The sequence below is a fragment of the Sorex araneus genome, chromosome 9 (genome assembly GCF_027595985.1).
Source record: "Sorex araneus isolate mSorAra2 chromosome 9, mSorAra2.pri, whole genome shotgun sequence".
NCBI lineage: Eukaryota > Metazoa > Chordata > Mammalia > Eulipotyphla > Soricidae > Sorex > Sorex araneus.
This window is the reverse complement of record NC_073310.1, coordinates 25,576,355-25,591,756: the sequence shown is the minus strand read 5'-3', so window position 1 is coordinate 25,591,756 and position 15,402 is coordinate 25,576,355. Positions and strand designations below refer to the sequence as shown.

General features: G+C 34.0%; 1 protein-coding gene across 1 annotated transcript in view; it reads left to right on the top strand.

The window, feature by feature from the left end:
* RYR2 (ryanodine receptor 2) overlaps nucleotides 1–15,402 on the top strand; it is a 762,156-nt gene that overhangs the window by 672,953 nt on the left and 73,801 nt on the right. Inside the window, exons 80-82 of the mRNA XM_055147039.1 lie at nucleotides 8,600–8,699; nucleotides 9,949–10,028; nucleotides 13,826–13,902. Of these exons, the coding sequence (XP_055003014.1) occupies nucleotides 8,600–8,699; nucleotides 9,949–10,028; nucleotides 13,826–13,902 (257 nt within the window). The remainder of the gene's footprint in view (nucleotides 1–8,599; nucleotides 8,700–9,948; nucleotides 10,029–13,825; nucleotides 13,903–15,402) is intronic.

Here is a 15,402-nt window from a genome sequence, read left to right as displayed (position 1 = left end):
ATATTAAATATGCCTGTGGTGAAGCTGACATGTAATAAACTTAGGTGAATAGTTTACATTTTTTTAAGGTGGACCACAAAGGAGTACTCTGAGCAATCAATATCTAATTTATAAAATTCCAAAATATGCACCATTAAGTGTGAGAACCAATTCAAATTCAGAATGTCTCAAGGATTGTTAGAGAAGTCCTACATAATGATGAGAGCGCTTTGTCTGACCACTTCAGTTACCTAATTTTTAAAGTTATTTTTGTTTGTTTATGGGCCATCCCGGTGATACTAAGTGGATACTACTGACAGGCTTGGGGGACCATATGGGATACCAGGGATCCAATCCAAATCCACGTTGGCCCCATACAAGGCAAATGCCCTACCCACTGTACTATCACTATGGTACCATCAATTATCTAATTTCTGTGGTGTTCTGTTTTTTAGTAATTCTGTAAGAATGAATTGGTTACAAGATATACCATCTCTCATAAATAAATACTTTCATTTTTAATGTTTTTTATTTCTGTCCAGAGGGAATTATAGCAGTTTAATTTACAAAATTCTTAAATCTTACAATAAAATGTTTAAATATAATAAGTGTAGATATAAATATAGATGAACATTTATATTTAGAAAATAAGTCCAGAAGCTCTATGGTATCCAGAATATAGGCTAAAGAATCCCTTTTCTTGAATCATAGGAGTGAGGGAGAGCTTAAACTGGCTTTTGTTGTCCAGTATCCAGGACTTGCTTAAGTCTGCTAGTTGTGTTTTTATATATTGAAATTAGGGGAGTGCAATAATACCCTATCTGTCTGAGTCTGGTTCCCTAAAAATAAAAATAAAGAGAATGCATGCTAACATTTTATTAAAGGTGTTCTAAACCCAGGGTAAGAGTATGGACGAAGAGAACTGATACAAGAAAGAGTGGAGAATAAAAGACTAGATAGTTCATTCTTGGGCTAATCATGGCTATTCATTGATGCAATTCACTATTTAGTCATATATTGGATATCTTTGCAAAGACTATTATATCAGAAAATTGTGCTCCTGGCAAGGAACTGTGGTGATTATCCTAATTTTTCCCTACTTGCTGCTAATGTGAACTGGCTCTTCCAGGAAAAATTGGAAAAACCAGAGTTAGATTGGATCCAGGAACTGTAGTCTCTCAATATCTGTTATCATGAGATCGTTAGTGAAGTGGAAGTGGTATTAGCAACAATTTTCAAAACTATAATAATGGTGCAATTGCTGCTGATGTGAACTGGCTCTTCCAGGAAAGTCTGGAACAGTCAGACCTGACTTGGATCCAAGAATTGAAGTCTCTCCATATCCATTATCACGAGGTCTTTAGTGAGGTGGAAGTGGTATTAGGAACCGTAACTGTAATAATGGTACAAGCCACATCTGAAGCCGCAAGCAAAGCAAGTTGAAAAGACAGGGATAAGGGAGGGAAAGAATAAGGTGAGATATAGTAATGGCATTAGAAAATGTACAGAAAGCATAGTTTATATACATATATGTATATATATATGCATTCATATGTATACATATGTTCACCCATACTTATACATGGACCTTAACAGCAAACTATATAGGAGACATGTATTTATATAATTGTGCACTAAATGTGCCAATAATTTGCCTTCATGTACTATTACTTTAAGAAAATCTTAGCTAATACTTCTTGATTTTGCTGTATATACTAAACAGCCTATATCAGAATTAAGAGAATAGACACTCAGATTAACTATGTTTGAATTCTAAATCTACCAACTAAATGTGTGCTCTAAAGCCTAATATAATGAGGCTAATTAGATCCATTACATTATAAGATTATAGAATCCCTTAGATATACTATTTTATATAGAGTAAGTACAGAGCTACTCAAAGCTAAAAATCTAAGTACTTATCCAGGTGCTAATTACATGACCTTCAACAGGTCACATTTAAATACTCTCTGCCTTAACTCTTTCTTATTTGAACTTACAGTTTTGAGCTGTGTTTTCAGGGGACATAGCAACCTTTGAAATATTCTGATTTGGAACTAGGGAGATACCTTAAGTGATAGAGCACATGCCTCGTATATGTGAGGCTCTGAGTTCAATTCCAGACACCACAGGCTAATTATTCATCTCTATATTTTAAAAAGTTATCTGGTTTTTTGTTTATAAGTTCTTTGCATTTCTTGGAGGAAATTTTATAATTCTTCTGAAGCATAAGTATTAGTAGAAAAGTGTACATTTTTTTTGATCTTTTGTGGAGGAGTAAAAGAGTACATGAACTCCAAACTTTAGAACAGGAATATCACAGTAAAATTTTTTGATAGAAAGTAATATTTTTTCTTGTACATATATATGTATACATATGTGTATATATGTATAAATGTATATATACCTTTTCCTAGTCTGGTATTTTAAATATCTTAGAATTATTAGAGTTAGATTGATTAAAAGTTTTGAGAAACGATAAGAGGTTAGGATCAAACAGAAAGTCTCTTAAGAATGTGGACAATCCAGCGATAGAACAATAGCACAACGGGTAGGGCATTTGCCTTGCACGCAGTCAACCCGGCTTCAATTCCAAGCACCCTATATGCTCCCCCGAGCACCAGCAGGAGTAATTTCTGAGTGCATGAGCCAGGAATAAGCCCTGTGGATCACCCGGTGTGATCCAAAAAGAAAAAAGAAAAAAAAGAATGTGGACAATCCATAAAACCATGCCATAGAGCCTTTTGAAGTACCACAGCTTGTAAACACTTCTAATGCTAAGCTTTTTAGGACCTAACATAAAATCATATGAAATACTGTGTCTTATTTTGGATAAATAAAAGCTTGGAAATTTTTTTTGTTTTTCCTGAAGACTTGTGTTAAGAGTAAAATGTATTATATAATAAAAATGATCCTTAAGTCAGTGGCAGTAATTACTTGAAAACATACTATAACATTTAGAAACAATAGGTTTCAGAGGACAGCTCAGTATATGTGACTACAAAATAAAAGGGAGAATGGAATGATGAAATATCCTTTAGATAGTTTCTGGAGAAACCTTTATATCAATAAAATACGTAACACTTGGCAGAAAACTTGAGATGGTATGAAATATAGAGAATACTCTTTTTCAAGAATTGGAGTGTTACTAATAACCATTTGTAAAAATTTACAAACGTAGATATCAGAACCACTAGAAACGGGAGTTCTCCAAATAGAAATAATGAGAGACTATTGTCTATTTTATGATAAAATGTTTTTAGCTTGGGTTAGGAGCCAATAATACTTTAGTATTATTACAGGGTACCAATCACTTTGGTGATAGCCTAGTTCTCCCTCTTGGAGAACAGGCAAGCTACAAGAGTTTACTTCCCACATGGGAGAGCCTGGCAAGATCCCTGTGGCATATTCATATGCCAGATATGAATGCCAGATACAGTAACAATAATGGGTCTTATTCCCCTCTTATTCCCACAGAAGAGCCTCTACTGTGGTACTGCTGGGAAGGACGAGTAAAAAGAGGCTAAAATCTCAGGGCTAGGATGAATGGAGATGTTACTGGGCCTGCACGAGCAAATCGTTGATCAACGGGGATAACAGTGACAGGGACAGTGACCCTTTTGAAAATAAAACAAAGTTGAAAATAAAAACAACTTTATTTTCTGTTGTCTTTTATTAGACTATGCCAGTAGATTTATAGTACTCACTTTCTATATTAAAGGTCAGATATATTGTTCTAAGACTTAAAAAAATAGGTAAATGAAAGTTGTTCTTAAATCAACTAGGTTAAACTAAAGTCCTTCAAATAACATCAACATATTTTTGCTGACATGCTCATCTCTAATTTTAGTGATTCATTGTTTCCTCTTATTTCAGACATTGTTTATGAAGCTATTTGAAGTGTAGTATAAATTTTATCACTAGGACTCTGAAATTAAAAACACACCATCTCAAATCAACTGGATTTTATTACTTTATTATATTATTAATTAGTTATACATATGCCAAATTCCCAGAGAAAACATTATAACCAAGGTATAAGTATATAATAAGATTCAGGAAGAGGTAAGCTATACATTTATACTAGATAACACACTGGAGTCTCCAACCCATTAACTGATACTGTTTCTCTGGTGGAGTAATTTTTGCTTATATGTTAGTGAAACTTTGATCATCATTTGTGCAAAGTCTCCTTGGGATATCAACATATCATTTTCTTTTACAAAGAATTTTAGAACCGACATCCATCCTATTTAAAAATGTAATTGAAATATATTATTTGATAGTTGAACAACAAAGAATTTGAGAATAAAAGGTAGAGAAAACATTAAAAAGAACTAACAGCTACTAAACTTTTGAGAATTTGAAAATGTTAAAATAGAATTTCTTGTGAATCTATGTGTAATTCTAAACCATTTGACCACATACTTAAAGTATAGTTAATTAAAATACTGACTTAAATTTAGGGCTGGGACTCAATGTTAGAAATATATAGTAAAATAAGGAAAGGAAAGGGAGGTAAAATAAAGACAGATTTAGGGCAGAGACTCAGTGATAGAATGCATGATCCACACATTAAAATTTTGGGAACTATCCTTTTTCAGTGAAGTTTTATTTATTTATTTTTTTTATTTTTTTTTTCAGTGAAGTTTTAATCTCATAAGTTACTTCCTAGCACTGCAAGTCAAATCTATATGAATATTGAATGTGAACAATCTATAATTTCAGAAGCTAACATAAGGGACAAAATTTAAATGAAGAAAGTGATTCATTTATGTCTTTATTTTTGCCTCAGTAGTCTGTGTTATAAACCAATTTTTCAGCATCATTCACTGCCCTTCGTCTTTGTCCTCAGAGTTACCCAGTTAAATTTTCTTTATTTCATGTTTTCTTGTAATATGAATTCAACATAGCCTTGTAGGTTAGTATGCCAAATATTAAAATTTAGTGCCAATTTATAATAGTACTAAATGATGGTGAATATTAGTTTTTTTTTTTTTTTTTTTTTGCTTTTTGGGTCACACCCAGCGATGCTCAGGGGTTACTCCTGGCTTTGCACTCAGGAATTACTCCTGGCGGTGCTTGGAGGACCATATGGGATGCCGGGGATTGAACCCAGGTCGGCCGCGTGCAAGGCAAACGCCCTACCCGCTGTGCTATCGCTCCGGCCCCGAATATTAGTTTTTTAAAAAGGAAATTCAGCTCCTGGAACTTGAACTAATATTATAACTAAAAACTTCACAGGCAACTTAAGAAAACATTATGAAAAACTATTTTGGCAATTTCTTAAAGCTTGAAAAATATACAGAAAAAAATAACCTAACTGAACCACATTGCTTTTATGTAAAGACCATATATTTGGCGGCCTAAAACAGCAGTGTGAAGATAGCTCCAATGTTTGTGTAACTGAGGAAGGACCTTTAGAAATAATATGGATTTCTTGGCTATCATCAGACTGCTTTAACTTATAATATATTTTCATAATCATTATGGAGGTCTACTATTTTCTCCATCAAGAATCAAGAGAAAGTTATATCTTTGTATATATACTTATAATTTATAATTATACTTATAATTTATTTTAATTTACCTCAGTGTTTTTCCTCACATAAGGCAAGTTGTTGAAGAACTCGTTTAGGCCATCCCATGATTCCTCCCACCAAGAGCTAAAAACTAAAGATACTCTTAGAAAAAAAAATGGAAGACTAAAAGCAGTTTTATTACAAACTTGAGTTACATTTGAAGAAAAACATAATGTTGAATACTTCTATTCATTGCCTTATTTTATTGTAAGTCCAACTTATGATCATCCTCAACATCAAAAACATTCATACCAGTCTTATTCAGAAAGATAGCTGTTAAATTTTGGTTGCTTTTGGTAAACAAAACTTTTTGCCAAAGTAATATTTAAATCCTGGAATTGATCTTGTTTTCCTGTGACCTTGGAGTAACCTAAAGACTAAACTGAAAGTTGAAGGTATAATGTTTTAAGACATTTTGCAAAAAAAAAAAAAAAAAAGACATTTTGCCAATTTAAGCAGAAGCTGGGTGGGGCAGAGAACACTACATTTAAAAAGATAATTGCAAGGTGACTTTTCCCTGAGTAAGAGAATTTTCTAAAGTCTGTCTAAATTTTCTTATTAAAATGAATCCAGTAAATTTGAAATAAAAGAGTTTTGCCTTCTATATCATACATCATTTAATTGTTTGAAGCTTTCTTAGTTTAGGTTTTAATATTGTATTTTTATGCGGTGATAAAAGTTCTAAAAATAAGATTATATTATATACCCAGAAGCAGCTCTTAATGGACAAGTTACCCAAAATAAAGAATATTTAGTATCTCTGAAGGGAAAGAACTTCCTAGTCAATTGAACAAAGAGGAAATTCAAGAGAAGTGTTTATAAAGTGCATTTTTTCCTGTTTTTGAAATCCTAATACAGAAAAAGACCAGTATAGCTTTTTTTAACTCAATGTGAATCTCATCATCTTTCGTGAAAGTTTTACTGTTATTGAAACTGTGATGCTCTATAAGAAAAATGAGTGTGATCTTTGCCCAGGGAACTTATAGTTTTATGAAGAAGGCAAATTTGATCTTTTTTTTTTTTTGAACCTCCTCATGCCCATCCATCATGTGTGATCTCAGTAGTGGAAGAAGACGATAGGATCTCTTGTGCAAGTTGTTCTGACAAATCTTTGAGCTGCTCTGTCTACTTTTGAAGCACAGACAGCAAAGGCCTTTTTTTGCTGTTGGTGTCAAGTTTTTCCCTCCTCAAGGACATATGGGCGTGCTGCCATCTTGCATCTTCTTTGATTCCCGATGATTATCTTTATATGTTCCATTGAATCAGGAGAAGAATTGCTCTTTCGAGTTCCCTTGCCTCTTTAGAGAAATCATTTGAAGAAAAATGATACGGCAATCCCTTCAGCCAATAATTTCTTATGACTGTCTTACTGAAAAACTCTTTGGCCAAAGAACTTGGTTACTCTGGGAAGCCAGCAAAAGTGCCATGTACGCCTCTGGCAATAGGAGAAAAGTAAAAGATTGTTGGGTCTAAAAGGAAGAATCAAATGTTGCTCACTGAGTTTAAAAAACACCTGAAGAGCAGACGAAAGGTCTTCTTTCAGTTTTTCTGAAGCTGTGTTCTGTAATGACGATATGGTTTTGTGTGTCTGTGTGGTTTTTGTTTCGTTTTGTTTTGACTTCACGGGAAGAGGTTTAAACATGAAGGCAAACCTTTTAGATGTTAGCATGGCTACCTATAAAGCAAAGCTGCCTCCTTTTTTTTCTTTTCTCTGCTTCCATTTAGGCCTATCACATAATTTAAGAGAAAAAAATTTAACCACAGGAGCTTTAACTATAGTGTGAAAACAAACCCTGATCAATTTTGTTTTTGCAGCACGATATTATCAAAGATTTAAGAAACAAATTTGCCAGCCTCGGCGAGAACTCTCTGGTAACAGCATAAATGTCTGTGTTGGTTGCTTTTGATTTAAAGGTTTCTTTTTTTCATTTGTTCGAACCCATTTCTTTTCCCCCTCCTTTTAGTTTACTTTATTTTCATATTCTGTAACTAGCAAGCCTTCATTTTTTAAACCTCTTCCATCTTTCAGTGTCTATTTTCCGTACTTTGGATGGAAAGTTTATGGCAGCAAAGCTGTCACTCTGGCTACTTCTGCTGCAGCTCTTCCTGCTCTTAGGTCATATATGTTTTGGCCGTTGTGTTTATGGACATGATACTAAGTGACTGTTTCATGTCCCATTGACCAAGCTTCTCTACCACGCCATTTGATGGACTCGCTCTCATAGGGCTCTATGCAACTTCCATTCTGCAACTTATACTGCTTAGTTCCGTCTCAATTCTACAGCGAACTGGATAGCTCAAGTGAATGATCCTACCAGACTTGAACTTGCTGTGCCTTTATATTTTACTTTTATTTTCTTCTTTATGTTTTCAGTGATAGTTTAAACGGAAAAGAACAAACTCCAGCCATTGCTCTAGCAGTCCCATGCAGTATTGTTTTTACCACCAGAGAATACAAAATATAAAGGCACATTGCTTCTTTATTCTTTGGGGGTAACTGGGGAGTTCGGTATCATAAGCCACTACTTAGTTGAAGCCTACCTTCTTATCCATACCAGCTTTCAATTTTGCTTAAACAACACATCTCAGTTAATGTTTTTCTGTTATTCAGTGATAACTTGCAACTCGAGCCATTTGCTGAGCAGTATCAAGTTATGGCCATGACATACATGGGAGATTATTAAAAATCATGACAAACTTATGCACAAATGTATAATTCAGAAAGTGCAATTTTCAATGATGAAGCGCAGTACTTCAAAACTCTGATACAGGCTTTGGACTAATCAAATCATTAAAAATTGAGAAAAATCCATCCTGATATAAACCAGTACCAAAAGCATATCAAGAAAAATATAATGAGGGGAAACAAAATAAGAGTTGGCTATGTTAACATCTGTTTAATAACAATGTTGGTGTTGAAATGGTCCATAATGTTGTCATAGAGCCCATACATGAAGAAATGACTAGACATATGGCTTTGTGAAAAGCCACGATGCTTACTGATAGCCACAACATAAATGGTTGGGGTTTGTGTTCAGGAAAAAGAAATGGAAAAGCAAAAGCTACTCTACCAGCAAGCCAGGCTCCATGATCGAGGTGCTGCTGAGATGGTGTTGCAGACCATAAGTGCCAGCAAAGGTGAGATTCCAGCATCAGCATCCTCTGTTTGTTTGTTTTCTCCCCTTTACTTTCTAGGAACCCTGTCGTTTTGATTCTCTTCATTAATCTGGTCCCTGAATTCCTTGTTTGCATCTAGGTCAGATGACTGCACAAATGTGAGCTATTATTTACTGCAGCCAGTTTGATTTTTATTTTCAGTCTTAGTAGGATTTATTTTCTTTCTTTTTATCAAGTTTTGGAAATTGTATTGTGACACTAGTAAATGATTTATATCAATCGGGCGGGGAAAATGTTTATTGAGCAAGGCCAGAGAGTAAATAAATCCTGCTCTGTGGGCATGCAGTCTCTGTGTATCTTATGTTGTAGCTCTGCAATTTGACTCTCAAACCTTGAAAGCTGCTATAAACAGTACACAAGCTAACAGCTGTGTTCAAATAAAACTTTATTTACCAAAAAGTGACCAGCTTTACAAAACCCTCAGGCTATATTTTGCAGACTTGTTATATACATGCGTAAACATTTTAACTAATACTATTGTATTTCTCAATAGTAAATCAATTCAAGATAGTATTTTTACATTAGTAATGCATTGTTTGTTTTTAACACAATTTTTAATGTTATAAAAGAAATGGTGGTATTATCTGTTATTGAGCAACTTTTATGTATGGAATTATTTATATATATGAGATAAATAAACCTGATCACTATAAAAGTAGAATCTAATATTTCAAATGATAGACAACTAGCTCTATATAGTTTTACCATATATTGTAAGTAATTATCAGAGTAAACCATAGCTATGATTGTTGTAAGATAAAAATGATTAAATAAGTATGATAAGTCATCCAACTATGATATTGTTGAGGGGGAAAAGAAGATCATTTTTTCCTTAATGAAAACTCCAAGTGAAATCATACTTATTTCAAATATTTTGATTGAATGCAATTAGCTTTGAATCATCACTTTTAGATCTCAATACTCATCACTTTTAGATCTCAATACTTAAAAACCAATTGTTTCTTCCTATTCTGTTCTTACATCTCCTTACATATTTTCAATTTTGAATATACTACACAAACTACTAAAAGTACTGATAATGAAGTTCATTATTACTCTTAATATTCTTATACATGTCAGTCTCTCCCCTTCCACCATTTGACAAGATAGCAATTTTAAATTGTTTATTTTTAAATTGCATTCTTTGATATTTAACAGGTAAATATAACAGATTCAATGATAAAAGATTTTTATTTTTAATATTTTTAAGGTGAAACTGGACCCATGGTAGCTGCTACGTTGAAACTTGGAATTGCTATCTTGAATGGGGGCAACTCTACAGTGCAACAGGTAATGTTTTTAAGTCATTCGCATAATGCATTTTCAAGTCAGTCACTATTGAAATATCTTCATGATTAGAAAATAACTACTAGACATAACAATTTTCACTACATATGGAATGTTTATTTTATGGTCATAAAGTATATTGCAACAATATCCAAATACGCCATATACCATCCAACTAGTACACTAGCGTCTCTATATGGAGCTTTTAATCTCTTAAATGCCTAGAGTCAGGTCAAGTGATGTTATTTGAAATGCAGCATTTCATGTGAAAAAATCAAGCTGATTTGCTTGAGAGTGAAAAAATTATTTTGTAGGAGCTTAGTTTGGTATAATGTTTTATAGCATTCTTTCTATCAACAGATTGTCAGGAATTTGTTGAATATTTCTATGAAGACTGCTCCTAGTTTAGCAAGTAAACAAAATGTACTATTGAGAATTTTTTGAGGTAGTAATTCTATCTCGATTTCCAACATGAGAAATTATTTCCTATCTGACTCTTGCAATTTCATTCTTTTTAAAAGTTTGACATGAGCTGAATTGGGTAATAACTTCAGCTAGTTAAGACTAAGAATCAATTTCTATAGTAACTGAAAGCCAAAATCTATGAGTTTGTTAGAATAAGAGGTTTTTGGGTATCTGAAAAATCTTTCAGAAGCAGACTCTCACAGAGCACACTTCACTTCTGGTGACACCATTTACATGACCTCTCTTGTGACCCTGAGTTCCTAAAAATGCTTCAAGAGTAAATCAAAGTATCACTTAAATAGAAGATTGTATGACTCTAAAACTAGAATCTATCAACCTATGTCTTGTTTTCTGATTGACTAATAGTGGTTTGTTAAGAGAGAATTAATAATTATTTCTTGGGTAAACAGCAGATGAAAGGCCATCTTGGTATAAGAAAAGAAAGGCTAATGAAAATTTTAGATTGTCATAAAACTCCTGTTATTTCAAACTGATCACAGTTGGACTAAACCTTGAATATGTTGCTAGTAGATTGTTGAATGTAAGAAAACAATAGAAACACTGAATTTGCTATTATTGAGTTGTGAAGTTTTGAACTACATTTAGATGTCAACCCAAAATAATAAAAATATATCCTTTTCCTCTTTTCTCAAACTGTATATTTATTAGATATTTGTAGTCATTGCATTTCAATATAGAAAAAGTTAGACGTAATCTGTTTGAATCAGGATTTTTAGCTTTTGCTTTAATACCTCTGATAGTATGAAGTATCTAGATTAATCTGGGATAATATTTATAAATACACAAAATAAAATTACCACATTTTACAAAGCAAATCAAATATATTGAAATAGGTTTATCAAAATATAAAACATTTTTAATAAAGAAAAAATATTTTATGAATTCATTAAACAGAAACTGTTTTATGTGGTCTACTAGTTATTGTCACTGTCACTGTCATCCCATTGCTCATCGATTTGCTCGAGTGGGCACCAGTAATGTCTCTCATTGTGAGACTTATTGTTACTATTTTTGGCATATCCAATACGCCACAGGTAGCTTGCCAGGCTTTGCCGTGCCGGCGAGATACTCTTCGGTAGCTTGCCGGGCTCTCCGAGAGGGGCAGAGGAATCGAACCTGGGTTGGCTGAATGTGAGGCAAATGCCCTACCACTGTGCTATTGCTCCAGCCCACTAGTTATTGAGGAGAAATAATTACTTGTTAGGACCAGAGAGATAGTACCCTGGGTATGTTGTTTGCCTTACAGGTGGCCAACCCAGGTTGGATTCCAGGCATCCCCATGTGGTCTCAGAGCCCACCAGTTGGGATCCCTAACTGCAGAGCCCCAAGTAAACCTTGAGCGCAGCTGAATGTGGCCAAAAACAAGGAATAATTTCTTGTTTTCACAAAAATACCTTAAAACAGCTTGAATACATGTAATAGCACTGTCCTGTAGCACTCTCCTCCCGTTTGTCATCGATTTGCTCGAGTGGGCACCAGTAATGTTTCCATTGTGAGACTTGTTGTTACTGTTTTTGGCATATTGAGTACACCAAAGGTAGCTTGCCAGGCTATCTGTCATATAAAAATATATGGAATATAATATAAAAATATATGGAACTTCTCTTGATCACAAAATCTTAATCAATGTTTAACCCTACTGTGTTATTGTTTAGATTAACATTTTAAAAGAATGCTACCTTCCACTTAATAATTAGTGAAAATAAAGGTTTCTTTATTCTCATATTACTTCACAGATGTTTCTGGTTCCATAGTAACTGGATATAGAACATAACACAGACCTACCTGATATTTCTACTTTTATAAAAATAATATCCTTGCTTCTATATTTTACATCCAAAGGCCTTGACTGTAGCACTGTCATCCCGTTGTTCATTGGTTTGATCAAGTGGGCACTAGTAATGTCTCAGTTGTGAGACTTGTTACTGTTTTTGGCATATTGTATACACCACGGGTAGCTTGCCAGGTTCTGCTGTGTGGGTGGGATACTCTTGGTAGCTTGCCGAGCTCTTCGAGAGGGACAGAGGAATCAAACCCGGGTCGGCCTTGATAGTATAGTAATATATTCAGAAATACCCAGAGCCATAAGTATCTTAATAGGTCATACACTATATGTGCTTACTGTTTACAAATATGTTTTTTTCATAAACCTTCATATGTATATGCATATATATTCATGTTTTATTGGATCACTATGTCTCTCATGTTGGATCACTATATCCTTCAAAATATTGGATTACTATATTTCTAAAAATATTTGTACATGCAACAAATGTTTTCTATGTACATGATTGTATATATATATGGAATTTATATGTGAGTATATGCATTTATGTGTATATGAAAATCTATATGCTTAGATATTATTTAGTTGTTTGAGATATTTAGTTTACTAGTTTACTTAGTTCATTTAGCTTATATTTTGTATTTATTTATAATTATATTTTATATTTACTTATCTTCATATTACCTTTAACTCTGAATTTTTGAAAAGAAAATATGAATTTTGGCCTCTTAACTAAGTCTTGTTAAGAAAAGCACCAATAATAGGAAATATTCTCTTCTTTTTGATTTTATTATATTTTGAATAAAAGTATTTTATTTTCTTAAAACCTTTGATGTAACTTCGGTGATCTAATATGTACATTTGAAATAGATTTTTTTTATTATGGTGTGTAGCAATATGCTAATCATATATATTTATTCATTGCTTTCCCTTTTTTTTTTTTTAACACGTGCATGTGACTAAAATTTTGACCAAAATTTCTAGGCTTCAGTCTGAGAACAAAAGAGCTTTGTAATAGTCTAATGATTCTTTGATATCCTTCTTTTGGGTTTAAAGTGCAGTAATGGAAGCTAAATTTCTATCTGTAATTTTAGCATATGATAATCACAACTCTCAGATTATGGTGCTATTTAAAGAACTTACTTCTGTGTAGAAATATACTAATAGCATACAGGTGGACCTTTTTCTCAGTAATGCTGAACTAAAATTCTGTATTGCCAGAGTGTCTAGAAAATAATTAGCATATTATTTGGCCCTGTTGTTCCTCTCTGTGTTAATGATGCTTGTCGATGTGAAGCAGCTCTCTTGCTCCTGCTGTTTCTGTACTGCTGTGTGTGGAAATGTACAATCCTCTTTCACAAGCTTGTCACTATTTCATGGTAATGATGGTATTAATAATATCTGCTTGCCCTGAGTATGTAACAGTCTTAATTCTAGGATATGTAAAGCATAAGTTTTACTCTGAGTTATTTTACAAAAAAAATGAGATTTGTATTCAGTAGTTATTTGGTTTGTATATTTATCATAGAAAATGCTTGACTACCTCAAGGAGAAAAAGGATGTGGGGTTCTTTCAAAGTCTTGCTGGCCTGATGCAGTCATGTAGGTAAGCATGTACATTTCTTGTATTGACTCTCCACAATCGTTTATGCTTCAAAGTGTTTGTTTTCCATTGCTAAAATTATTTTAAATAATTAAATTCACTTTAAAGTAGAATAGCAGGACTGGATTGATAACTCAATGAACTGAGCGTATGCTCTGCGTGACAGAAGTCCAGCTATAATCCCTAGCACCACATGGTTTCCCAAACACAGTGAGGAGTGACCCTTGAGCACTGATCTTGGAGTCACCCCCAAGAACTTCCAGGTATGTTTTCCTCCAAATAAAAAAGGCAAAAAGCAGTTAAGACAGAGAAAGGACCACTATGACAACAACGCCTGGAAATGATCACTCTTGACAAAAACTGAGTGCTGAAAGAAGGTAAAGTGGTATGCAGGATACCCTTTCAGTAACAGTATTGCAAACCACAGTGCCTAAAAGAAAACTAAAAGAGAAACAAAGAGAGAGAGACGCAAAAGTATCTGCAATAGATGCAGGCTGCAGGGGCAGGTCGAGGGGATGGGTAGGACAGAAACTGGGGACATTAGTGGTAGGATATATGCACTGGTGAAGGGATCAATTTTGGAGCATTGTATGACTGAAACTCAATCATGCACAACTTTGTAACTGTATATCATGGTGATTCAATTAAGAGATTTTAATAACATTTTAATAAAGCGGGGACTGGAAAGAACAGTACAAAAGGTAGGGAACTTAGGTTGTACCCAGCCAACCCAGGTTCAATTCCCTAAATTTCCTGTGGCCCACCAGGCCCTACCATGAGTGATCCCTTGAGCACAGAGCAAGAGATAAGCCTGAACAGAGCTGGATGCGTTCCCAAAACAAAGATAAAATAAACTAATTATAAAAATGTTATGACAAAAATCTTATTTCTATTTTATTGGATGTTAGTAATGGATTGTGTTATATCATGACTAACGCTCTAAAATGTCACCTGTACTTCAGTAGCAACTGTGGAGAATTAGTATCTATTCTACTTGAAAATGAGTGGTATAAACTTTTGAAAAGTGGAAAAGAAAGTTCTTTTTAGTGCGGTCAGAGCAATAGTACAGCGGGTAGGACATTTGCCTTGGGTGTAGCTGATCTTCAGCGCCCCAGATGGTCTCCAGAGCTCATCGTGAATGATCCCTAAGTGCAGAGCCAGAAGTAAGCCCTAAGCAACCCCAGATGTGACCCAAACCCTTCGCCCTGCCACGAGCCCATGCCCCCCAAAAAATAAAGGAAAGGAAGAAAAATTCTTTTTAGTTTTGTTTGGGAGCATGTAGGTCACTTCTGATTTCCCCTAAATAAGTGGTTTTTAGTCAACTAATTTGACATGTAGTTTTCTGTTTTATAATGGTGCTTAAAATTATTCAGAAAGCATTTGACTAGGAAACTTGATATTTACTCCTATCAAAGTGATTCCGACAGGAAAGTCATGATTGTTATCGCCACATTTCATCTATATTCTAACTTTGAAAGGTACTACCCATGATGAAACCCTTGA